Genomic DNA, 27,528 nt, shown 5'->3' with positions numbered 1-27,528 from the left:
GTAACGTGTACAAATCTGCTCTTAAGTGTAGAGCCCCTGGACTTGACGGTCACAAAAGTGCAACCCACCCTCTTCTAAGATCCACTATTTTTGCTAAGAACTAAAATTCTAGAATGTGTGTAGAACCAAAATTTATTTGCCAAGCGTTGGCGTTCCCCGTGATATCATCAGCTAATTGTTTGGCGCGGAAACGATCTCACGATCCTTTATGTTCTGCTCGTGGTGAACGTTTATGTTTCGGACAGTGGTGAACAATAAGTTCAAGGAAGTTTTCAGCACACTCTTACGACAAATAGAGGTTTACGAGCACGATTTACACTGGTGCAGTCAGGCTCTCAGGTGTCATGAGGGTGGGCGCAAAGTTCACAGCTCCTGAGCTCGCGGCCTTCTTTTCCGAACGAGCGCACGGTTGAATCTTGTTTCGACGAGGAACATTCCGGCGATCGCCAGCGCAAGGATCCCGTGAAAGTTGAAGATGAAGTCTTGTGTCCCATACGAGTCCCTGAAATGAACTGCGAAAAGAAAAAAGGACGCGAGATATTACCGTTTTATGCTGAAAAAAATCAATGCGAAAACGCGCATATGCTGTTATTAATTAATTATTTCAAGAGTTAGATCAACTGCTGTACGTCCGAGGCAAGCCAATATTATTCGTCAGGTCAATGCTGCTTTCTAAAAAGTAAGGAGCAACAAGGGAGCCTTTACGCTTGCGAAAATAAATGAATAATTCGAGTTGAGTGAAAATACAGACGAGCTGATTTAAGGAGACAGACTAAACGGGGGGTAGGGGAAAAACGCAACGGACGACAGAAAACTACATCTTAGTCATAAACGTTTTAGCGGTCCCCAACAGCTTCAGAAACGCAGGGTGTTGATTAACACGTTCGCGTATCTTGATTTGAGATTTGGCCTTCAACGTTCTTGTCGGCAAATGCCACAATCACATTGACGCCAGCGCGGTAATAAGATGCTTAAAACTTGCCGAGTTTGCGTTCATTAAGCTGTCTGTGACTATAGACCTTTGCATCGTTTGTCACCCGGGCGAAAAATGCTGAGTCACTGAGCTGTGAAAGCATACGTAGCATCCGATCTACCACGCAGCAGAGTAATAGCACAAGCTCAAAAGGCGTTCCACAGCCCAGCGGACAAAGGTGGCAGCGCGCAGAAGGCGATTTTTGCGAAGGTTTATATACGCCCGAAGCAAGTGCTCCAAAGTGCGCCCTTGGCGCATCGGAATGCAAGGAAGAGCGCGTCGATCGGTGAGCAACATAGAGAAGGACCACGAAATACGTGGTGACGCGGCTGCCAAGCACGCACCGTAATTGGTTGAGATCGGAAAAGGGGGGGGCTAAAGTACAGGGACGCGTTTGGGTGGAAAACGAACGCACGAGGTACGCAATAAGCAGGCGAACTTACACGCCGTATAGCCCGTACGACTCACACTGCTGGTAAACGCCCTTTAACTCGAACGTTTTTAAGTGAAAAGAAACGGTAGCCCATAAATACGCGTTCAGCTCTCCCCTGAAACCAGCATCCCGTCACTTACGAAATTGTGAGTGGTAAAATAGTAAAATAAATATTCAAAATGAAGTTTCTGAAGGGTTGGTAAAAATTATTTAAACTGACGAACGTACCAACCAGGAGCTGCCCGATGAGCGCGCTCACTCCTGTCGCAAAGGAAACCACGCCGTAAGCCAGCCCGCATGAACCGACTCCGAGAGTGTCCACCAGGAGGACTGGAGCCAGGGCCTTGCTCTGCCCGAACGCCCAACCCTGGAGAAGACTTTGCACGGCGAACGTGTTGACGCTGTTATGAAGCGACACGATGAGCATTGAGCCACCAAGGATGAAGAAATCCACCGCGATGGCACGTCGTACGCTGATGTGACCCTCGTCGGTGAACCATCCCGAACACAGGCAGGCGGCAAGGTTACCTATACAGAAGGTCGGCATCAGCCTGTCTTCAAGGGTTGCTGGGATGCTCTTCATCTGCAGAACCTCCGCCAGTTTAGTGAGAAAGATGACGACGGAGTTGAACATCACCGAGTTTGCCACGCAGATCAGGTATAGAGTCGGGTTACTGAAGATGTTAAGATGGCCGCCACAGCGCTCTTGCCTCCTCTTGTCTTGTAGCTGGCGGATGATGATGTCCTGGGCCAAACGAGAGTACCGGCGCTTCAACGGTGCTCCAGGAACCGTAAGCGCCAGTTGGTCGAGGCTGCTCAGTAAGGCTGCGTTGCGAGACAAGTCTCCGTTTTCTAAGGATAGCTCTGTGTTGTTGCGGGAAAGGCCGCTGCTAAAGGCATCTTCAAGTACTATGGCTGGAATAGGACCCGGAGCGTCAGTTCCGTTGGAAGATTTTTCGGGAGGGAAGTTTTCGACGACACTGAGTAAATCTGCGTTCTGCACAACACACCCATCGGCCGGATGGAACTGAATCTGATTTTCGGATGACAGCTTGCTGTGGCTGGAAATTGTGCTGATTGCATCTGTTGCTGGCACTGTTGAGACATTGGTGACATTGCCTCGGCTCGTGCTTTTATCCCTAGACGAAACATTGATATCAGACGGCGGCGAGTCTTCGCTGTCTTTCAGCTTGGTGTACGTCTTTTCAGCCTGGCGCGCAAGTCGAAGTGATTCTATAGAAGAACTAACCCATCGTTCTAAGAAACTTCGTCGTCTTTTCACATCCACCTCGTCGTTATGCCAACTTCGCCTCTTGAGCAAGCGACTTTGGTCGCTGTCTTTAGAAAATGATCGCCATGGCACCTTCGGGCTATTCACAGCATCATCCTTAGCACTGGTTTCACCAGAGCTTCGCCAATCTTGCAACTCGCTGCCAGACCATGACAGCGCGTCATCACTTTCACTGTCGCTTTCCTGATGTTCGATAACTGCGACACACTCGACAATGTTTGTTTTCCTACGTTCGCGACTCATTATATCTGAGAGGCTCTCCGGCCATCGTTCGAGCGGGACCTTGAGTAGATCCTTCTCTTCGTCCGCTACCGGCGCCTCTTCCATTATCACCTTGTTCGCCAAGTCGACGTCAGACTTTGAGTCTAGCGGCAACAACTCCTCCCCCGGCCCTTCGGAAGCATCGAACGTAAATCTGCTGATGAAGAAAGCAATCACGGCGGCGTTTAGCATCACACCGGACATAACGAGGAACATTCCCTTTACACCGTACTCGTTGGTCAGTTTACTAATCAATGGCCCACCGAGATATACCGCTACGGCTTCACCGCTAATGCTTAGCCCATTTCCGATGGAGCGGTATTGCTTGAAGCAGGCATTTACGATGAGGACACAAGCCGTCTTTGTTGCTCCCACCGAGGCTCCTGAAAGAACAAGATTTATGTGGTCAAACCACACAACAAATGTGGCTCACAGCACTCAAGAAGCATCATATCTCAACTGCAATAAATATAATGCCTTGGAAAAATCACCATCAAAAGTCGACCTGTTAGTCATTTGACAAGATGGTATTAGTTTCTAGAAGCCGTAATATTAAACACGCTTTCAAGACCGATGTATGTGTGGTCTTGTTTCTGTTCAGACCTTGACAACGAAGAGGTAAACAAGTCTTCATTCAAGTACCTGCCTCTTCTAGAGTGAGGTACATCTTTGGATTTTATGTCTTAATTTGTGGAACTCTTAGGACCCATCCACGGGCCACGACAAAAAATAAACATGCCTTGACAATGGTGCCAAGCAGCGCTAAGAGGACGAGGGAGAAAACGAACATACATACAGCAGGGGCTTCTGCTAACTTTAGCGCCAGTCCTTCTACAGCAGCGGCCTCAGACATGCGGCCCGCGGGCCGCATGCGGCCCGCGGGCAACCGGCTACGCGTCCCGGTTCCAATTCGCTGGAAATGGTGTGCGCCATAGTGATCTCATCTCGCCGATTCATTTTCGCTCGAAAAGTAGCTCTGCTCTTTAAACATATTCACATAGTTTATATTTATATGTGTTCATTTGCCCTTTGTTTTGCTTTATTCTTTGCTTCTTAACTTTTTCTAATGTACAACAATAATGCAACTGCTGCAAGCGCGAACTATTCGTTTAATCTCGGCTGCGCAAACTCTCGATCAGCAGGAGCAGCTGCCGAAGATAAAGCTACGAGCTCGAGATTAGAGCCTAAGTATTTGTTCAGAGTGTTGTGATAAAAATCGTCAGGAAAGCAAGAACTGTCAAATTAACTGATTGATTTTTTAAAGACATACTGAGCTTGGGGAACTTCTGAGTGAAATGAGCAACGAAAACGAGAGTGCAATTGCTCTCTTGTTCCATTAAAAATGCCAGCACGTTGGTGGGGCGGTGCAATTTTAATTCTTGATATCAAAAGACGTCAGACCCCAAGTATTCATATAAACAAATCAAATCTAAACATGTCACTCACAAAAGTGAGTTACAAAAAGCATAGAGGACGAGGTCTCCTTTTTAAAATCATCTAACTCCCCCCCCCCCCCCAGGGTGTTGCGTTGGCCCTCGATCTTTCAGGTATCGGCTATCTGGCTCCCAGATTCAAATGAGATTGAGACCACTGTTCTACAGTATTTATGTCATTGTACGTACGTTCTATCTTGCATGCTATGTGAAGTTCTAATCGCCAGATAATTGACCAACGATCCCAAACCAACATTCTTATATTGATCTCAGTGTCCCGTCGCGCGATAACATGGCACGCTTAATCGTGAATTTCATAAAAAAAAAAAAAACAGAAAGCCAGTCGATCAATTCACAATGTTTCACTGGTTCCCACTTCGGGTAAGTTGCCGCATATTCGTTAATTGATAAAAGTATTTTCATTCACAACAAATATATCCTAATTCCTCTAGCATCATAATATTTCAGTTACGTGTTGTTTTTATTGACCGTAAAATACTTCAGTTTTGCAGAATTTTTTTTTTTTTTTTTTGCGACAGTTTACGGCGTATTAGTTGCGAGAATATTTCATAGGTGGGTGCTCTATGGCTATGCGTATGTAGTCGTCCACCGGATGATGTACTCAAGTGATCCATTTTTAACAGTATTTGTTTCAAATCGCTAAAGTTAGTTCCCGGGGAAAATCACATCGTTTACAAAATTTTTACGTAAAACACAGCGCAGGTGTTATAATAAACTGGTATACATGTACGCAACAGACACAAAACACATAAAAAATCACGTATCGACTGTTGTTCCACTCTCACAAAAACAAATTGCGCACTAAGTGCTTCGAAGATTTTCTGAGTAACACAAGAATATAGGGAAATAACCGAATGGTATAATAATAACACTAATAATAATAATAATAATAATAATAATAATAAATTTATTGCAGGTGCTTAAACGTCCTCAGAGTATCATTACGGGACCGTCAAAGTCCTAAAGACTTGTAGGACTGATCCCAACAAAATATCTACAAAAGCACGCATAACAATGAACCCCCCCCCCCCCCCCCCCACCCATACACAAAAGAAAACAGAACAAAGAAGTTACAGAAATTTAGAGACGCGACAAGGTAAATATCGTTAAAGACGAATTACACAGTACAAACTCATTACGAAAAGTCTTGAAGGTTGGCGTTATTTTCCTATGGACGAGCACATAGTCTTCAGTTTTCTTTTTAACTTCCCACGAGAAGTAATGTCACTCAGCACAGGTGGGAGTTTGTTAAAGGTTTTTGGAACATAATAACTCCGAATGCATGTCGCAAAATGAGTACTAATTCGCGGCGTGGCATATGGTGCCACTTTACGAAGGTCACGACAAACCCCGTTGGGAACCTTAAAGGTATTATCCCAGTAATGTCGGAGTATAACGGTACGCAGAAATAGGGCTCGAAAGGGTGGTAAAGAGAGATCGTCAAAGATGATGTCGGATGTTTGAATATTGGAGCCATACGGCCACGCTACGCAAGATGCCCTTTAGGAGAGAATTCACTTTAGTTTCTAATAGGTTTGTGCACTGCCCGAACAAGGTAATTCCATATTGAAGCACACTATAAACGAGTGCGTGCACAATGAGTCTTCGGGTTGACATGGGGATAAATGTTCTTTTATTGTAGAGGGTGCAGGATGGGCACACTCTACAGTAAATTTGGTTACAAAATTAACTACATATGTGGTCGTGCACATAATGATGGCATGCAATTAAGTTCTAAATGTAAACATCGGACGGCAATTTACAATAAGGCGAGAAACGCGGAGAAACGTGACGAAAAACGCGAATGCAACGCCTTCGACAAGTCTCGGACGGGAGAGTGGATCGACGAGTTGAAGCCACCTTATGGCGGCCGCGTCACGTGATTTTAAGATGGCAGCGCCCGTGCGACGGAGGCTGAAAAGGTCTATAGGCCCGTTTGTCATTTTGAACAATTTTTTTACATGTTTCCCCTAGGTACCGAACTTGGTGTACCATAATTTCAAACAACTGTTTTGAAACAATTTATGGAAGTGTCTTTATTTATAACCAAGATGGATACCTTGAGTACCTGAAGTTTTGCTTCGGAATAAACATGTCCATTCAATTCCTAATAATACGAGTAAAAGTGTCTGTCGCAGTGTCGACATTTTTGCCATTTAATACTGCCGAACAGTCAAAATCCTTAAGAAACCAGTACAGCCCCATGTTATAAAGCTGCCAGCTTAACCATGCCTTCATCACACATTTATACCTTTATTGCCGAACAATGGCAGTTTTAGAGTTCTAACTTTATTATATTACAGCAGTGTATCAAGCCTTTAGACGTCACAGCCAAAGTTATCTAATTAGATGAGAACATCAGACGCCTCTAAAATAATCGTTTTTTTTTTGTTTGTTTGTTTTCTTGCGCTATACATTATTTTTGGAAAAATTTCCGTGGTTACCAGTGCCTCTTTGTAAGTGGTTCAGAACTCTGTATGAGAAAATTACACTTTTGTCTGCTTCCTGTTCTGCCGCGGACTGTGTTCTGAGCTTAGCAAAAAAAAAAAAAAAAACACATAAGAAACGATTCACATCATAGACTGTAAAGTTGTTTGTGGGCACGTAAAATGGAAGATTTATTATTATTTTTAGGATTATTATTATTATTATTACCGTTGCAGTTACGTTACGTCCCGTTCGGCCGGCAACTTTCATGTACCAGATTTGTTTTTTTCCTGAGCACAGTTTAAATCACAATCAGCAGTCGCTGCTTGGATGCCAGTGTGAGCATCTGTTATCTAAGTAACGATTGTATAACTGCAGGGTCACCCAGATGTTATATAAAGATCTATATCCCACTCTAAGCACTAAACTTCTTTGAGACAATTTGAAAACATATACCCTGGAGTAGCTATCACTACATTTTATAGAACATTCGTAGCGAAAGTAAATCTTAAATCTTAAAAGTAATCTAAATCTTAAAAGTAAATCTCCTTTCGTTCCGTTTCAAAATGTGGAAGTATCCCGACGCATACCGTGAGTAAAAAGCTGTGGGCGTTTTCAACAAAATTACGTCGTTTAAATTGAACAATGGACTCCGGATTGTTGTCCTATAGATCTGCCGTTTTTATGCTTCGTGTTGGACTGCGTTTGCACAGCGACGCACACAGCTCGAGTAGATGACTCGGTCCTGCAAACGACCGGTTAGCAGAATTTCGGGGAAACTTAAGTCACCACTGATATTTTCCTTTAAATCTCGTGCGAGTTTGTTGCGCTCATAATTCGGTGTGAATAAATTGGGGCAAGATTTCCAACCTGCCCACAGATGCATGAACTGAGACCATTTTTTACGTGGTGAACATAGTGCTTTTTCTCTATTTTGGAAAGAGGCGTTGGTGCATTTACTATGGTAAAATCACTTGAGAGTTGAGAAATCGGAGAGAGCGAGCAAGCTTTCCCAACATTGTCTGCTTTCTATGGCACTGCCCTGTTTCAGTTTCAGTAGGCATATCTACAAGGAGGTACAAACTGTTCTAAATCAAGTAAAAAAACAGGGGAAGCGTAGGACCGTGCGGACTCCGTGTTTCGCGCTTTTCGTAAGGTGACGGGGTAAATGCTTTTGCGAGGTACGCGGAATATGCAAGCGATTTTGTTATGCCTGTTATTTGCGTCTCTCCAGCAAAACGAATGAGATGATCTACAAAGGCGCAATCACAAGCCAAGATTTACAATAGCAGTGCGTTTGCTTCGGTGGTCCGTGTAGTTCTATTTTACCCTGCTCTCTGCAACACCGTGTCATGACGAAGAGCTGAAACGGTCACTGTTTGTGCTGGCCTCCCGGTTGACAGAAACCCGCATCGCCCGCGTCGGCACCGAGTGCGCTTGGGCTGTTGATGCTCACAAGCCACGGATGCTTTCATCCGTGGCTTGTCGCCAGCTGATCCTGCTGCTCAACGGTGAGGAAGCGGCGAGAGTGATCTCTGAAGTGAATGTAGATCTTCGTTCATTCAGTTATCCGGTGTCAAAGTGTGGAAGATGTCCAACGTATACTGAGGGCGGGAACTATGAGCGTTTTGCCTTGCTTTTATAACCGAAACCAGAGCAGCGAGATAACTGCCTTGCGTAGTCCAAAATTACAAAGCAATAAGTTTCAACAGGTCGAGTACGCCACCGGGAATGTAGGCGAGATGGTGCACACTGTTTAAACGCTTGCAGTATTCACGAGTGGTACCAGGAAAACGACGTCAACAGAGAAGGAGTTCGTGATTCAGCATAATGTAGTGCCGCGGGCTCGTGAATCTTAGAAATTCGAAGTGATAACAATATTAAAAAAAGAAGAAGAAGAAACGCATTAGCGCCACACCAGTGAACACGAATAACACCGGTCACGAGCTCCCGAGCCCCACCGCTCCACTCAACACCGACACGACATACGACAACAAACTGCATCAAAACGACCCAAAAGTGAAGGCGTCTGCTCCCGTACTGCAACTAGCGGAAGTGAAGTGCTGGGCGGATGTCCTTCACAAGAATATATAAAAAATGCTTTGCGCAAGGATCATTTCCATTTATTATAATTACATAATGATAAAATCCCAATATTTTTTTTAATCTGATTCAAGCTAGACGGACTGCTCATAACACTGGTCTAGCATGAAAATAACAAAAATTTGAACTTCTTCATGACCGGTTTAGGATTTATTGTCAATACATCGTTATTTTTCGCAACGGACTAACATTATAGATTTTGCCTCCATACTTTTTAAATGCGAACAGTAGTTACATACGGCTGTCCATTTCGCCGTGTTTTGTGTCTTCTTCTATAAATCTGTAACGGTCAGCGATTAAAGAGCTCACCCGCACATGTCCAGCTCATATACGCCGCGGGGAGAAAAGCATGTTGAGTAGGAAGTGTCGGGCCCAGTGTCGGTGTTGTGTTTGTGTACATGTCGGTGATGTGCAATGCATGATATTGGTGCTGCCTGTGATGTATGTAGGGTTGTGTCTGCTTGTGATCGGTCGTAGCGTATTAACAAACTCGTTTTTTTTTTATAGACTGCTAAAAATCCCGCTAGGTGGCGCAAGTTACCGCCCGATTTCAAATAGTTTGCTCGAGTTATTTGTCCATTTAAGTTCGCTTTTCTGTCTAGCGGCTCGATCGTAGCTACCAACGCCGCCGACCGCCGACGACGCACGTGTACGTACCTTTGCACGTAGCTATATATACGTCCGCCGCTTGGAGACTGTTTAGTGTGTATAAAAGACATCGAACGAGAACAAACGCCGTCCTGTGTGCTCTCAATTCAGCTGAAAGGCGCGCGGCTCGCTGGACACGTATCTCGCCTGTTCTCGACTGCAGGCCACCATGTTTTATGAACACGCTCAGCAAATACGCTCAACCGTTCTTAGCAGAAGAAAAACACGGTGTATCGTGTTAAGTTTACACAGCACCTCACGTGTAGACGAAAAACACAGATGGCTGCGTGTAAAACGAACACGTTTCGACGTGTCCGCTACGGGACAACGGTTTACACGTCTGGGCGTGTTATTTTTGATAACAGTGTAGATTCCCATTGACTGAGCGAAACGGCACCTAAATTCCCATTCCCAATAAAACACAAAGAAAACCACAGCAACGCAGATGCTTCGTCACGGAAGCCGTCGTGAAGTAGGCAAGGTTCGCCGCGCCTGCGCAGTGAGGGAGCGTGATGTAACCGCCGGAGCTCCGTGTACGAAAAAAGACGTGGCGCGCTGCTTGAAGGAATGCACCGCCGTGCAGGAATGCTTTCGTATTCCTACACGTAAGCAATCTGAAGTATCTCTGCGGAATTTTTTTTTTCCTAAGAAACTCTCTTCCCGTCAATGTCTGGATATATGAGCTTTATGGTAACATTGCAGTTTTTTTTTTTATAAACACAATCACTTATTTCCTTTGTTTTGTATCAACTGATTCGCCTCATGCGAACAGGTGACATATACTGGGAAGGAAGAGGGGCTCTTCCGTCCGAGTTTGTCAACACTTAGACTACTCATTCTTTACTCCGAAATATCTAACGCTGGCAACGGTAATAGCGTCGGTCATGTTGTTTAGCGAAGATGAAAAAAGAACCTCATCACTAAAGGTTGTTGGAATAGGAATATAAATACTGGTCTGTTTTAAAGAGAGGAAAATTAAGAGTTCCCTAAATCAACGGCGTGACATGTCCCAAAGCTCTCATAATTCCGAAATGAGACAACGGTTGGAGACGCATTCTGTGTGAATATTGTTATAGTTTTTAGTAAAATTTGCATCAAGTTTTACGTTATCAATTACGACTGCGGATTAAGGCTGCGGTACCACGGCGGCCATCTTGAACAAAACATTAGTTGAACCACCAGGGCGGCGTTGGCTGTCCGTATGAGCAAATGCTGCAAAACCTGCGCGCCAATTTCGAAACCCTTTTTCCCGTCGCTTGCGACCTTGAGTTTCCTTCTCCACTCTTACGCCCCTCCTTTCACGTGTTCACCCTCTGGCGCGTCGCGCCCACGTTCATTGTTGGGAGGACAATGTACCGGATAATCCCCAACTTGAGGCCCCCTGCCAAAATTGTCCGGCTGCCAAGTGATTTGAGCGAGATGGGGTTTTGAAGCGGTATGGAAAAGTGGGACCGTCAATTTTGAACTATGCCTTTTCGATACTGCATAAGTTGTGTACGGGGCTGGCCAAGGCACGGGCGCGAGGACGTAACTGTTTACAATGCTTGGGTTGCAGGAGCACTCGCGCGTAGAAATGGTAGGACGCGCTTTCTGAAATCACACGCCTACATTCCGCAGCGTTGCGATCCTACGAGTAAAACAGAGTACATCTTCGGACAGTGCGTGAGTTGATGCCGGCCGTACGAAAGACACACCTCGCGCTTCCTGTCACTACTGCATCTGCTTGCACGCGCTGCCGATTGGCGGTCCTTTCTTTATTTTGTTTCGTCGCTCTTTTGAAAATACTGAAACTAATATTTTCTCAGACCCTGCTCATCGTACCTCTGCACTACAGTTGTGTAAACACGTTGTGATGTAATTTGAGATATGGGACGGAGTGTCTACATTCTTATTTCGTGTGTAATGCCGGCATAATATTCCTTTGCTGCCAGAGGGTCAAAATAATGGTAGGGTCGGCAGCAAAAACTATTTCAATGACCGAATTATGATCAAACACCAGTAAGAACATAAAAAAGAAATCACACGGGGACAATAAAAATATTGCTACAAGAGGATGGTGCGTGGGGCACAAACAATATTCGGAGTGACGTTGAGGGAACGCGACAAGCCAGATCTTTCCTGATGGCAGCCGTAAAAGTTGATCTGGTGCCTCGTTTTGATCGGCTTTGCACGGAAACTCGTAAACTACCGACTATCTTGTCAGTGGTGAACATAGTGAGCATGAACTGGATGATTTTTTTGTTGTTGTTTTTGTTTCTGTAGTATGAGAGTATGGAAATATGAGACGTCCGCTGACGCTTGCGTCGGCTAACGGAACCTCAATCGCCGATCGCGGCCGATGTCATGGGCGTATACAAATACATCAAGTCGTCTGGGCGGGAGCAGTTGAAGCGCCGCACTTTTTTGGCCGGTCAGTAGAGACTCCACGAATTCTGACTCGAGGCTACTCTGTGCGGAGGGAGCCGCTACTGAGCGCGACCAATCGGAAACCAAGGATGGCTGAAATTTCCTAATTGCCATGAGATTTGCAAATTCGTTCTTCCCGCCGTAGTAAATTCGTCCGAATCGCTATTCGATCTACTAATCGATTATTTGGGTGAAAAGATATATTTCAAAATTCGTACGTGGCTCACCAAATGGCAATAAAATTGGTATAGGATTTCAAACCTATATAGTGTCGCCCTAATTTACAAACTTGTTTCACTTGAAATTAGAGTTCACGCGTAAGCGAGCTGGTGGAAGCCTATACTAAAAAGGCCAGAAACAAGAGAAACAAAAAATAAATAAATAAGAGCGGGATAAGCGCAACACAGTCTCAAATCACAGCTGAAAATGGTTACTTGGTAAGTGTAAATGTCCAGACATTGTATTAGTAAAATGTATATATATATATATATATATAAAAAGTCAAAAATGCGTACTGTCGGAGTTATTAATTCGAAGTTTATTCCGACGTTTCGAGCGGGGACCGTTCTTCATTAGGTGATGAAGAGTGGTCCCCGCTCGAAACGTCGTAGTAAACTTCGAATTAGTAACTCTGACAGTACGCATTTTTGCCTTTGTATATATATATATATATATATATATATATATAGAAAGAGAGAGAGAGAGATAGGTAGCTAGATATTTTTCACTATTTGCTGACGGCCGAAACTAACTATGCAACACAACAAGTAAAACCACAGAGCTGCCCCGCCTCATATCACCCTCAGTTGGAGCTCGACTGACACATTGCGTCGATCAAGCATCACCAACAGCTCAACACCTAAACGCCACGGCGTTCACTATCTTTGTTTGGGTGATCCCACCCACTAATATAACAACTCATACAATGCGCCGCCAATTTTTCGTGACATCTAACCTCTGTTTGCGCTCTGACTAAGAATGAAACCATGTATACTAAAACATCGATAGTGGTCTCTATTTTTAGCGACGCTCGCACACGTCTTGCCTTTGACGCAGTGGCATTCTCATCTCCCATACACGGACATTTGGACAAAATAGGTTGGTCGGCCTTCACTCATTAGCTGCGGAACGTTTTGACCGTGACGTATGTATAATTCAAAGAAGCACCGACAGGCGGGTGCCCCTTTGAAAACAAATCATGTTCGCGTAGAGATATTTAGCGGCTATAGTATAGTCCGTGGGTATTTATTTCTAGGCCAACTCGTCGGCGTCAGTCGGTACAGACGCTGGAGGCGTGATGAAAATGCTGGCAGATGTCGGCTTGACGAGCCCCACACTCTCCCCTTACAGCAGATGGCAAATAAACCAACAACAATATTTGTCGACGGGCAATTGATTGAAGAGGCCAATCGGTAGTAAGATGACTCGACAAAGGGTAATTCATCAAAAATTCCAACTCGTTGACAATTGTTTGTGAGGCCACTCAGTTTCCACATTGCACTCATCTTCTGTATTAGAACACATACACATGTTAGACATTTTAATATAAGCAAGTTTCGGGCACCGGATATTTTTTTGAAAAGCTGTTTCACCGAATTTCGCATCTCCCGGTTCCTCGAATTTTGATATGAAATCATAATATAATTATTATACTTGTCACTTCTTCAATTAGAAATGGTTACAGATAATTATAAAATAAAAGTAGGCTTTCGCAAAAATTATGTCGATTATAGGCTATGCCAACGTAGCCGAACAGTAAAAAAAAAATGTTATGAGGGTGTTTTTGTTAGGGGTCAAAAAAGACAAAGGCGATTCTTCAAATGAGCACTGGTCACACAGGCCGACTGGTAACATAATTAAAATAAAAGCACCGACTTCACAGAACAGGAAAAAACAATTTCACTAGACGTTTCGCCTCCATGAATAAACGCCTCCATGAATCATGAATAACCAACTCGCCCAAGCTGAAGTTCTGACCAGTTTCGCCTCCCTTGCGGAAGGCATCTTCAGTAGTCACACAACAATGCCTGTGTAAGCTTCGTGGAGAGGGCCGCGTTTTTTGTTACACACGAATGTGTGTCCCTGCGAACAAACCACGATTCTAGGATTTTCGGGACCCCCATCTGTCCTCCCTCGCCAAGGTCGTCGCGGCCGGGAAGTCAAAATAATGCCCTATTGTCCACACATAGTACACCAGTTCAGACTTCAGTCGGGTCGCGTGGGATGCGCACGTGACGTCACGCTTGTGTTTACAAAGCAAATGAAAAGTTCAACCTCAAGTCAACGCTATTTATCAAATATGTCCGTACTTCGTGGAGAGGGCCGCGGTTTTTCTTACACACGGATGTGTCTCTGAGAACAAACACGATTTTAGGAGATTTTCGGGACCCCCATCTTTGTCATAGGGTGACTCGTTTATCGGACTGTTCGTCGCAGCGAGAGTACAGGGAAGGATAATAATTCATACCCTATATCGTGCAGAAGAGAAGAATATATAAAAAAAAAAAAAGAAAACGAAGCGAAAATTTCGATTTCCTTTCTTGTGGACAGGGCATTGTAGGTGAACGTGGCTTCCTTGTTTGATTCGCCAAAGTAGCAATAAAGCGACATTTTACGATCGAGCGAGCACCGTCGGAAACACTGCCCAAAATAATTTTATAGGGAGTTTCACGGCTTTCCACTGCGACATAAGCACGTGGATAGAAAAACAAATATTGACAACAATAATTGTCGAATATTTTTGGCACGCTCACACCTGGTTTTTCTTCATAATTTGATGACTCATATGTTGATTTTGTTTGCGGAACCGTACTTCTGACCGGCAATTTTATTGCGTACGCGAAGCTTTTGCGTGCGATCCACTACAGTTAATTATTTTGGGGTGTCCAAGTTGAAGCGGTGCGTGTTATTTTTCGATCTCTGTCCGAACGATACAAAGTTTCACGTTTTCACCCTGTGAGTGAAGTGAGTTGGTCAGTGCTAGCATCGAAGGCTAACTTCGAACTCTAATTTGGAAATAATGTCTCTGTTGCCGCATCGCGGACAAAGATATATATGCTCTTATCACTGTAGCAAAATAACGTGGCAGGATTTGTGCTCTTGTTATGATCGTGTACCATTGTAGTCGACGTCATCCCAGCACGGCGTTTCGTTTTTGTATTCGGTTCAGCCCTGCAAACCACACTTAGGAAAAAAATGAAAGTTTGCACCTTGTTTGTTCAATTTTTTGTTATACTGCAGAAACATATTGCGCCCCGTGTTTTTGAAGGCACGGTAGACGGTGGTGACGGTGAGGTGACCGACCCCCATGTCAGCCGGCGTCTCGCTCGACCTCCTCGGAGGACAGGTCGTTTTTACTGGTGACTGGTGCATACGTGGAGCAACTCCGCGCGCATTGCGTTCTTCATCTCAGAGAACGCAATACATGACTCAGCTCTATCTCGTCATCGCTCCAAAATGACAAGTGGAATTCGCAACTGTAGTCGGTGACAGGTCAAGAACGAAGTGGGAGCTCCTCCCACCCTGTTCCACTTCAGCGGAGCGAACGGGGGAGAGGAGGTCGCCCCCTCTCCAGCGTTCGCAAATGGCAAATATTAGTTTATTAGGCCACTAACTGTCAATTTACGCTCGTTCCTTTACGTCCGCCGCAGCCGATAATGTTATCCCCGGGAATACCAAAAGTATAATTTCTTTCAGCAAAAAAAACAAATCAAAACAAAACAGAATAATAAAACGCCCGGTATATCACAGCTTTGACAACGCTTCACGTGTGTGAGGTTCGATGACCGACAGAGAACCACCGCTGGCCGTGCTCCCGAAGCGGGAAAGTGCAATTTATGGAGACCGATCATATTATCAGAAAGGTGCAGACTAGGGAGCCTTCATGTGCGCGAAGCGCACATGGAGGCACTCTAATGCAGACAATCCAGGAAAAGTATTCTTGCAACTATGAGGTTCCAGTTGTACTTACACATGCATTATCGTCAAATTTGACGGAGTTCCTTCCAACACTAAAGAGTTGTCAAGAGTGAAGATTATAAAGGAGAATATCAGCAGGAATCTATTGTCTGTTTACTGAAAACAAAACAAGCATCAGAAAAACGCATTTGGGCGGCCCGGGAGGCCAGAAGCACGGACTGCGCGCACCCAGCGTGGAACCAGCGAATGAGAGGGCACTCCTAGCAATCTGTTTTCAGAGAACAATATCACGCGAGCGCCGACCGGCCTGTAGATCAGCGCATCGTCACGGCGCGAAGTAGCGATATCAATGACAGTACGCGCGTGCGCAGAAGAAACGCGCCGAAGTCGGCGTCGGCTGCTAAGCTGTTTCCCCAATCACGACCCACCCCTGGCGCGACGCCCACCGCTTGCTCCACCCCATAAGCAGGGGACCTAGTAATCAAAGCGACACACACGGTACGCACACACGAACAGCAGCCAGTAGGAAGGACACCGACACGAGCTTAGTCAGCGAACGAAAAGACAGACACAAACTTCACTCTAGGCAAACGGAGCAGGGGTAGTTACAAGGATGAGATGCGTGCGCAGACGGAGGTAAGCAGTGCACAATAAATACGCGAAAACTCGCAGCAACCGAAGAACTACGCAGCAAACACGTACGTGCACACGCACCAGAAGCACGTGCGTCACGCTGCGTATCTACGCAGAACTGGCGATTTTGGCATCTCGGTAATTTGAAACTTCGATATCGATTCCGTGAACAATTTATTCAGCAAACTGAACCGGTGGAGCCTCGCATAAAAAAAAATCGTTTAACAATATGAAAGCGACTTAAATTCTTCCTAAAAGCTATATTAGCAGAAAGTACCGTGTTATAAAGGACCTCACAAGTTTCGACCAAGTTTTCCAGCACGTTATTTTGCAAGAAACGGAAGAAGCCAAGTGTACAACCAGTTTCCGAAGCTGGCAACCACAGCTGGAATCAGCGCCATCCTCGGCAGTTTCCTGAACCTCGCGTAGTCACATTTCAGCCACCGCCACATAGAGGGCGCAACCAGACATCCAATTTGTGTTTTCTGTGTGTTTTATGATTCTTTTTAATAAATAGGCTCGATTAGTGAAAATGTGGGCTAATAATCAGGACCTGGAACAGTAATCTCCATTTAATACTAAAAATATCGGCCTAAATGTCTGCCAAAAGGGGTCAAAATACTCGTTTTTGACTATCAACAAATACGTGATTTCGCCTATATTCAAACTTTTTTTATGGAAAATCAAAAGTGAAATTTAGAAAAAGGGCCTCGCTTTGCAAAGCAGAATATGTTTTTCTTTGCGGGCCTACAATTTTATTCATGTGTGCCAATCCCTAAGCGCTGTACCACTGTACTACCAAATGAAGTTTGCCAAAATTAACGGTTTTTGTCACTTTTCACGTGAGCATTCCGAAAAAAGTTTAAGCCATATTACAATGAAATTTAGCGTAACTCTTTCGACCATAATTACAAACTGATGTAAAAAGTTTCAAATAAAATGACCGAGTAGGCGCCCAAAACTTCGCGACTGAAGTGCTTCCGCAAAGTCAATTTTTCTAAAGTAAATATCTGTCAAAATAAAATAAAAAACGAAAAAAGGGCCTCCGTTGACAATGAACGCACTCATCTTCTATAACATTCCAAAATTAGAAAGAAATTGATCCAATAGTGCACCCTGTACCACTGTACTACGAAACCATGTTTTGCCGAAAAGGTCAATGTTCGCGGGTGCCCTCTGAATTAGCTTTTTGCACTAGGAAAAGAAATCCTACATCAGATAAAAGATAATGTTGTACACTACAAGATGATATATAACACATAATTTTAGCAAGCTTGAACACGCCACGATCGCATTTCGAAAACGTGCTGAAAGCGTCATATGTCATGGCCGCCGTGGGACCGCAGCCTTAAGCACCAAGAGTTAAAAGCAGACTATTATGGCGACAGCGAAACTTTTTATATCTTTATTTAAAAGGATAAAATATAAGCGGTTTTTATTCTAGAACTAGACGTGCCGTACGTCACGGGAATAAATATGTTGTAGAACATGTTGGAACGCGTACAAAATCTCATACATTTAAAAAAAAAAGGTAATGTCCTTATACGAAACAAAACAATGCGCGTTCTGAATCTGGCTAACCAAGTATTACCTTCATATTATTAAAAAATTCACCTCAAGACATTTTCTATAAATTGTGAAGAAAACCGGAACAACCGTAAAAACTGTAGGTACTACCGCAGTGTTTAGAGCTAAAGAAGTCGTCTGCGTAATTTGCGTTTTGACTAATCACACTTCAAATGGCCTATTTTGCGACGCCTTTCGGTGTATAAGTAGTGGTGCCCATCCTGCCAGCTTTTGCCTTTGCCCTAAGGCGACAATCTGTACCATAAAGAAAAAATGTAGAACAATAACTTAAAGTAAATAAGGGAGCTATTCAGGTAATACGTGTAAAGAAAGAGTGGTTAGAAAACAAGTCAATAGATTAAACAAAATTTAATAGAGACTCTTTGTTGTACTTCTCTAGTCCGCCAACTGCACGTGCCAGAGCTACAAAAACCCAGACTTCATTTGTTTGAAAATCAATCAATGTTCTTAATACGTAATTTCTCAGAAACTCTAAATGAATTAACGATGTAAAAAAAAGTAAGAAAAATTTATCACAGAAAGAAATGATTACATACATACCACTCCTGATCACGAAACTTTTGCCAGCGAAATATCCCTTCTGCCGGCACCGTTGCAACACACGCTAAATATCGAGCCCGCTAAAATAGACGCATAGAGTGAACCATTTTAGAGCGCAGCTCTTAGGGGCCCGTTTCCGGCTTGAGCGGCGTCGCCGTCGCCGTCGGCGTAACCGCGAGGTCACGTGACCCCCCGGAGGTCACGTGACCCACCCAGGTCACGTGACACCCCGAGATCACGTGACCCCTGAAGTCACGTGACCCCCTGAGGTCACGGGTCACGTGACCCCCTGAAGTCACGTGACTTCTGGGGGTCACGTGACCTCAAGATGGTCACGTGACCCCCCCCCCCCCGAGGTCACGTGACTTCTGGGGGTCACGTGACCCACCCACGTCAAGTGACACCCCGAGGTCACGTGACCCTCTGAGGTCACGTGATCCCCTGAGGTCACGTGACCCCCTGAAGTCACGTGACCCCCTAAGGTCACGTGACCCCCTGAAGTCACGTGATCTGGGGGTCACGTGACCTCAAGATGGTCACGTGACCCACCCAGGTCACGTGACACCCCTAGGTCACGTGACCCCCTGAGGTCACGTGACCCCCTGAAGTCACGTGACCCCTTGAGGTCACGTGACCCCCTAAGGTCATGTGACCCCTTCAGGTCACGTGACCCCCGAGGTCACGTGACCCCCAAAGGTCACGTGAGCCCCTCAGGTCACGTGACCCCCTGACGTCACGTGACCCCCTGAAGTCACGTGACCCCCTAAGGTCATGTGACCCCTTCAGGTCACGTGACCCCCAAAGGTCACGTGAGCCCCTCAGGTCACGTGACCCCCAAAGGTCACGTGACCCCCTTGAGGTCACGTGATCACCTTGAGGTCATGTGACCCCTTCAGGTCACGTGACCCCCGAGGTCACGTGACCCCCAAAGGTCACGTGAGTCCCTGACGTCACGTGACCCCCTGAGGTCACGTGACCCCCTTGAGGTTACGTGACCTCAAGGAGTCACCTATCCCTCAGTACGCTTCCATCTTCCTCCTCAAGAGCTGCGCTCTAACCGGGGTTACAGGTAATTGTAAACGGCTTTCATATTTTAGTGGCTATTTAATGCTAAAGTTGTGTTTCGATGAGTACAATCAGCGAATGATGTTCAAGTTTGGAAACCAAATCAAATTTATTATTTGCTAGTAATTCATTTGTAGTAATTGAATGGCGAATATATACTTGTATTTCTGGGTTTTTTGTAATTGTGACTTATTGCTTTCAACTGCAACTACTTGTAGATTCATTTTAATTAATATTTAAGGTTCATGGTTTAGAAAACTTAAATTACAAACACAAGTACTTTTTTACTGTCGCGCTGGAGTTAAATCTTATGGGGTGACTAACGGGCAAGGCTTTCCTGGCCGTCTGCCTCATTGCCCTACAGTCGGCTTGCCGGACTTTAAAAGGACTGAGACTGCGCCGGGGCATCGACAGTGCACGCACAACTGAGCTACTGCCAACGCCGCGACTAACACAGGAATGGACAGAAGATACTCCACATAGTAAGGTGCGAGTGCAATCTCTTTCATTCTCAGGTTGAATAAAAAAAAACTAATGTGATTACAACGGTCACATTGAATGTCTTACCGCGTGTAATGTCGATTATTTCTAAAAATATAAACTCGAGTCTCCATTTGGTTCTTTCTGTATCTACAGACACTATTAGATAACTTATTTTTGCAAAAATATACCGATGAAACTAAAATAACAGTCTTGTGCTGCAAAGTAATGGAACTACTGACTCGTACAGCCTCCATATAGTGCACCACGGTTAATATGACAGGCGACTCAAAGGCACAAGATGTGAGGAACGTAAACCGCCGTATAGCGAATACCCCAAAGGGGCGTAAAAATGCCAGACTAGTAATTAATTAGTTTTCGTGCGGTGGGTATTTTAGTTTTAATAAGATACTTTGGAAGCAGGGGTACTGGTGGCCAAAGTTAATTAGCATTTTCAACGTAACTTGCCCTACTATGATCAAATAAGAAATGTTTATCGTACAGAGTTCAAGCAAATCAATATTTAACGCAATAAAACTTCGTTATCGGCAACTGTGCTTTTGGGAAATAAGCGTTACCAAAACTAAAGAGAGTAAGCCAGCACAAAATCTGAACAAACATTAAACTTCCCTCGAACGCTTCTCACTACTCACCAAACAGAAGTCCGAGTAACAGCGTCCATGATAGAAGTCCAAAAATCAAGTAGCAGCAAGCCAATGCGACCGCCGACACAATAGAGCTCGTAACTAGCAGGGTCTTGGGCCAAACTTTGCTGACAATTCCTGCCCCCGGACCTGTAAGAAGAACAGTAAAAATCCATAATAAATAATGGAAAGTACCAATATCTTTTAAAACTAATCATTGCTTTGAAAAACAGCCTAAACAAATATCTACCTGGAAAGTCGCTCATGATTTCCCTAGTAATTTGCGAAACCGCCTGTCAAGGTACCTTTATTTGAAGCAGCTTCATTTTTCTGCATGCTGAGGCACGGCAGTATGGTAAGTTTTACTATAATATCTGGAATAAATCACGTAGTTTGAATCACATAACCGTGACATACCGAATGCAGGGAACTTTCGCGAGAACAAAACATTCTTTCATTAATAAATTTTGCCAACCATTGTTTTGCAAAGATATACGCTACAGTTTACCATAAAGACGGATTCGATATGCATTTGCGTTGTTAAAATATTAATGAGGGAATTTGGGCTCAATATTATGCTACAATTCAGTTAGCTCTACCAAATTTACCAATAGGTCATAGCAATGCTTTTAGTTTCATTTTAACGAAAAAAGGCTGAACTTTATATTGCTCGAGAGGGGATTTTGATAACTCACTTTTTATAGAAGGACCTTTTTGTATTGATGGTTTGCGAACAAAATTCAGCGTCGAATCATAATTGTTGCGAATTACAGTGTCGTACCCTTTTGAAGCGATGTGGTTATTAAGCTAGATTCATTTATTTTTGTTCTTTGTAAACAAAAAGAGAGGAGCAGTCTAGTATAGTCTAACTAGTATATTTAATTTTACACGCATCAATAAGGTGAAAACGTCCCATGCCTGTTTAAATGAAAGATTCGTAACTTTTAGTTTACTGGCTCCAGCAAACAATCCAGAAGTTACAATGCCGTAAACATGTCACGATATATCAAAAGTATAACCGTGTCAGTAAGCAAAAATTGGACGTTTGAGTGATATTGCCGCGCGCAGGGCTGAGAAAGCAACGCTCGGTCACGGACCTCCAGAAAGTTCCCGTTTATTCATGTAGCGCACGTAACTTCTATTATTTATATCCATGTATCTTCTGCTTTTGTTTTCTAGAAAGTGCGTGTTCATTCTCGCCCCGATCACGCGACGCTCGAGCCGCTTTCGCCGAATCTTCGAGATAGCGACGCACTCTAGATAAGAGGCCGCCCGCGACCTTGTCGAGTCAGTCTCGCCCCAGCATTCGACTCTGCTGCCACGCCGACTTCGACGCCCGCGACGCTCTATTATTATCTTTTGTACTCTTTTATGTTTGGCACAAGTTCGCCACATTAAACGTTTATTTCTTCCTGTTTATTTGTTATTTTTGGTCACTACCCGTGACATTTTGGTGGAGGTGCGGGGTACCGCATGCCCGTGCAGCGTTCCCCTCCAAGGGACCGCAGTGCAAGTCCGATTGCCGGCTCGGGGAGAAGACCACTCACCGCTGAACCTGAAATTCGGACCAGCCGCCGCACCAAGGGAGAGGATCCGGAGTACGGTTTGCTCCTGGACAAGCCCAAGCCGCAGAAGACGACAATGGCCAACCAGTCGCAAGCCCCCGCCGCTTCTCCCGTCGTCTACATGCCCGTCGCACCGCGGACGGCTGCCCCCTTTCACGGTGAACTCTACGAAGACGTCGAAGACTGGATTGACCAGTATGAACGCGTTGCCCGCCACAATGGCTGGACCGACGAGCAACGCCTGCACAACGTCTACTTCTCGCTTGAGGGAACCGCCAAGCACTGGTACGAGAACCATGAGTTCTCTTTGACGTCGTGGGACATCTTCAAGACCGACCTGAAGGCTACGTTCGTCAACCACCACCGCCGAGAGAGAGCCGAGGACCTACTGCGAACCAGGACCCAGGGCCCCAATGAAAGCGTCACGAGCTTTGTGGAGGACGTGCTCCGCCTGAGCTCCCGCGCCGATCCTCAGGCCACCGAGGGAAAGAAGCTGCGCATTTTGATGCGGGGCGTGAAGGACGACATCTTCGGAGGCCTCGTCCGCAACCCGCCGGCAACGGTCGACGCCTTCGTCAGCGAGGCGACAAACATCGAGCGCGCCCTCCAAGCGCGCGCTTCCCACTACCAGCGGCAGCCAAGCGTCACTGCAACCGCGCCGCTTAGCGGTGAAAACGTGCCTGGTACGGACATCCGCGAAATTATCAGGGAGGTTGTCCGGGAGGAACTGCGAAGGTTGCTGCCAACCACCAGCCGTCCGCCAACCATTTCCATCGCCGAGGCTGTCCGAGAAGAAGTGCATCGAGCGCTCCAACCAGAGGTTCCCGTCACCAGGGTGGCACCGGAGGAACCGACGTTGAGCTACGCCGCCATGGCCCGACGACCGCCGCAAGCTTCCCGCCAAGCCACGGCGCCACCCCGAAGAGACGCCCCAACGCCGCAGTACCCCCGACGTCACTCTCCTGCGCCGCAGCACGACCGACGCCGCGACGACCAGCTCCAGTACGCCAGTCAGGAGCCCCGTGCACCCCGGAAGACCGATGTGTGGCGAACGCCCGACCGACGCCCTCTGTGCTTCCACTGCGGGGAAGCAGACCACACCTACCGCCGATGCCCATACCGTCGACTCGGGCTGCGCGGGTTCCACCCGAACGACCCGCGACCCCGATATGGTGAACGCCCTCGGGAGATCGACGAGTACCTGCGACGACCTCAGTCCCCCGAGCCTACGTCCCGCCGAGAGTTCCGGTCGCCGTCGCCACGACGTCCAGCTTCGCCGATGCACCGACCCCGACGTGAAAGCCTGTCGCCCCTCGCTCCTCGCCGGGGAAACTAGGCGCGGCAACCCCTGGAGGTGGAGTTGCCGAAGACGACCGACGCCAAGATCCTCCACGAACGTCGGAGGGCCCCCACTCGAACGCTACCAGAGATCGAAAGCACGCCCCTGCAACGGTGTCCAATAACCTAAACGTCATCATCGACGGCCACGACGCATCAGCGCTCGTGGACACCGGAGCAGACTACTCAGTCTTGAGTGGGAGGCTCTCCCGCCGCCTGCGAAAAGTGACAACTACGTGGGAGGGCCCTCAAATACGAACCGCCGGTGGGCACCTCATCACACCAGTCGGGCGATGCACCGCTCGCGTCGAGATCCACGGTGAGACGTGCCCTGTAAAGTTCGTCGTTCTGCAAGACTGTTCGAGGGGCGTTATCCTCGGAATGGACTTCCTCTGCGAGTATGGCGCCGTCATCGACCTCGGAGCAAACCGGTTGACGCTGCGAAAGCCTGTTTCACCACCGGAGGAACCCAAAGCGACGTCATCTGCGGTCCGAGTCCTCGCCAGCCACGTGAACTTACCGCCGCGGTCGAGTGTTTTCGTACCCGTCGGGATCACCGAAGATTTCTGCGGCGAAGTTCTGCTCGAAGGAAGCCTCCAGTTGCTTCTGGGAAGAGGAATAGGCGTCGCAAGAGGCGTTGCTGAACTTCAGGATGGCCGCACTGTGGTCCTCGTCACGAACTTCCGAAATGAAGCGCAACACCTCACAAAAGGTGCAGCCGTGGGCCAGGTCGAGGAACTCCAAAACTCCGCCGCAGTCGCCGCCATTACTGACGAATTCTCGCCACCTCAGCAAGACAGTGCGTCGCCAGCGTAGCTCGACATTGACCCTAAACTCCCGGGCCCGAAACGACGACAGTTGATTAACCTTCTCGCCGAATACCGCGACTGCTTTGCCACGTCGTCGAAGGTGCGCCAAACCACCCTTGCGAAGCACCGCATCGTTACCGAGGACGACGCGCGCCCTGTGCATCGATCGCCATACAGAGTCTCCGTTAAAGAAAGGCAGGCGATCCAGGAGCAAGTTCAAGAAATGCTGAACGACGACATAATTCAACCTTCAAGCAGTCCTTGGGCCTCTCCAGTCGTACTGGTTAAGAAGAAAGACGGGACGCTCAGGTTCTGTGTAGACTACCGGCAGCTGAACACGGTGACGAAGAAAGATGTCTACCCACTCCCCCGCATCGACGACACTCTAGACCGGCTGCGCCACTCTCGATATTTCTCATCGATGGACCTGAAGAGCGGCTACTGGCAGATCGAAGTCGACGAAAGGGACCGAGAAAAGACAGCCTTCGTCACGCCGGATGGACTGTACGAGTTCAAAGTGATGCCCTTCGGACTGTGCACGGCGCCAGCAACTTTCCAACGTGTCATGGACACCGTACTGGCAGGACTGAAGTGGCAGAGCTGTCTCGTCTACCTCGACGACGTCTTCGTGTTTTCCAGCGACTTCGACGAACACCTCAGACGACTTCGAGCCGTGCTTCAAGCCATCAAGACCGCCGGCCTGTCACTCAAGCCAACAAAGTGTCGGTTCGCCTATGGGGAACTAAAGTTCCTTGGCCACGTCGTGAACAACAAGGGTGTTCTACCTGACCCCGAGAAGACTCGTGCCGTCGCAGCATTTCCAGCGCCAAGAGACAAGAAGGCCGTCCGAAGGTTCCTTGGGCTATGTGCCTACTATCGGCGCTTCGTTCGAGATTTCGCAAGAATTTCCGCACCGCTCACACACCTCACGAAGGACGCCGAGAAGTTCGAATGGGCCGATGAACAGCAGCAGGCATTTGACGAGCTGAAGCGACGACTGCAGACTCCTCCTGTTTTTGGACATTTCGACCAGGATGCGGAAACCGAGATTCACACGGACGCAAGTAAGGCAGGGCTTGGCGCGGTTTTGGTTCAAGTACAAGAAGGCACCGAGCGAGTCATCGCCTACGCAAGTCGGACATTGACCAAGGCAGAGAGAAATTACTCCACGACTGAGAAAGAATGCCTTGCGGTCGTCTGGGCAATCACGAAGTTTCGTCCGTACTTATACGGGAGCCCGTTCCGGGTAGTCACGGACCACCACTCGCTCTGCTGGCTTGCGAACCTCAAGGACCCGTCAGGACGCCTCGCGCGGTGGAGTCTCCGACTACAAGAGTTCAACATGACCGTCGTCTACAAGTCAGGCCGCAAGCACAGCGACGCCGACTGCCTGTCCAGAGCTCCCGTCGCAACACCTTCCGGCAGCAGCGACGACGATGACGACGAGTATTTTCTGGGCGCAGTGAACATCGACGACATGGCCCGGCGTCAACGAGACGATCCTGAGCTGCGCGCACTAATAGAGCACCTGGAAGGGCGCGGGAGTGCCATGCCACGTGTTTTTTCACGAGCGCTGCCGACCTTCGCCATTAGACAAGGTGTATTCTACAAAGAGAACTTCGGGAACAACAACTCGCCATGGCTGCTGGTAATCCCGACCGACCTTCGGGAGGAGATCTTTCAAGCCTGCCACGACGACCCGACGTCCGGACACCTTGGTTACAGCCGGACCCTGGCCCGTATTCGTGAAAAGTATTACTGGCCCAAGCTCCCCAAAACCGTCCACCTGTACACACGATCATGTCATGAATGCCAGCGACGAAAGAAACCTCCGACGAGGCCGGCCGGACTCTTGCAGTCAATTCCTCCGCCAACAGCACCCTTCCAGCAGATCGGAATGGATCTACTTGGCCCTTTCCGCCGTCGACGTCGGGAAATCGCTGGATCATCGTCGCCACAGATTATCTCACGCGGTATGCCGAAACGAAAGCCCTTCCTTCCGGAACTGCTGTGGAAGTTGCCAAGTTTTTCATTGAATCCATCGTCCTCCGGCACGGCGCTCCCGAAGTCCTGATCTCAGACCGTGGATCATCATTCATGGCCCAGCTGACGCAAGAAGTCCTTCGTCTCAGCCACACCAGCCATCGTCGCACCACGGCGTACCACCCGCAGACCAACGGGCTGACCGAGAGGCTCAACAAAACCATCGCCGACATGATCTCCATGTACGTCGACGTGGAGCACAAGACATGGGACGAGGTGTTGCCGTACGTCACATTTGCCTACAACACGGCCGTACAAGAGACCACCGGAGTGACACCCTTTCAACTGGTGCATGGGCGCAAAGTAACGACCATGCTGGACGCGATGCTGCCCCATGAGCCAGCTGACAGTGAGAGCGACGACGCCCAGGTGGTTGCTCAACGGGCCGAAGAAGTCCGCCAGCTCGCCCGACTCAGGATTCAAGACCAGCAACGCGTCGACGCGGGCCGCTACAACCTTCGTCGCAGGGACGTTCACTTCCAGCCCGGAGACAGGGTGTGGGTTTGGACGCCCATCCGTCGCCGCGGCCTCAGTGAGAAACTGCTGAAACGGTACTTTGGACCATACAAGGTACTTCGTCGCCTCGGCGACCTGAACTACGAGGTGATGCCCGACGGAACACGAACATCGTCACGCCGCCCACCACGACCTGAGGTCGTCCACGTCGTGCGCCTGAAGCCGTACTACGCTCGATAGGACTGTGGACCTTATGTGCTCCAAAAGACTCTTTAGTTTATCGTTCTTTTTTATTTTGTTTTGTTTTACACTGCATCGGGCGATGCACTTTTAAAGGGGGGAGTAATGCCGCGCGCAGGGCTGAGAAAGCAACGCTCGGTCACGGACCTCCAGAAAGTTCCCGTTTATTCATGTAGCGCACGTAACTTCTATTATTTATATCCATGTATCTTCT

At 47.2% G+C, this 27,528-nt stretch overlaps 1 protein-coding gene across 1 annotated transcript; it reads right to left on the bottom strand.

Moving 5' to 3' along the window:
• LOC115314830 lies at positions 1 to 21,040 on the bottom strand. The gene is made up of 3 exons (XM_040502137.2): positions 20,873 to 21,040; positions 1,635 to 3,341; positions 1 to 512 (listed from the first exon to the last, which is right to left on the bottom strand). Exons 2-3 carry the CDS (start codon positions 3,172 to 3,174, stop codon positions 364 to 366), a joined length of 1,689 nt encoding a protein of 562 aa, XP_040358071.2. The 5' UTR covers positions 3,175 to 3,341; positions 20,873 to 21,040; the 3' UTR covers positions 1 to 363.
• Between the last annotated feature and the right edge of the window lie 6,488 nt (positions 21,041 to 27,528).

Source organism: Ixodes scapularis, unplaced genomic scaffold (genome assembly GCF_016920785.2).
Source record: "Ixodes scapularis isolate PalLabHiFi unplaced genomic scaffold, ASM1692078v2 PGA_scaffold1__304_contigs__length_218370807, whole genome shotgun sequence".
In the NCBI taxonomy this organism is placed as follows: domain Eukaryota; kingdom Metazoa; phylum Arthropoda; class Arachnida; order Ixodida; family Ixodidae; genus Ixodes; species Ixodes scapularis.
This window is presented reverse-complemented; position numbering and strand designations above follow the sequence as displayed.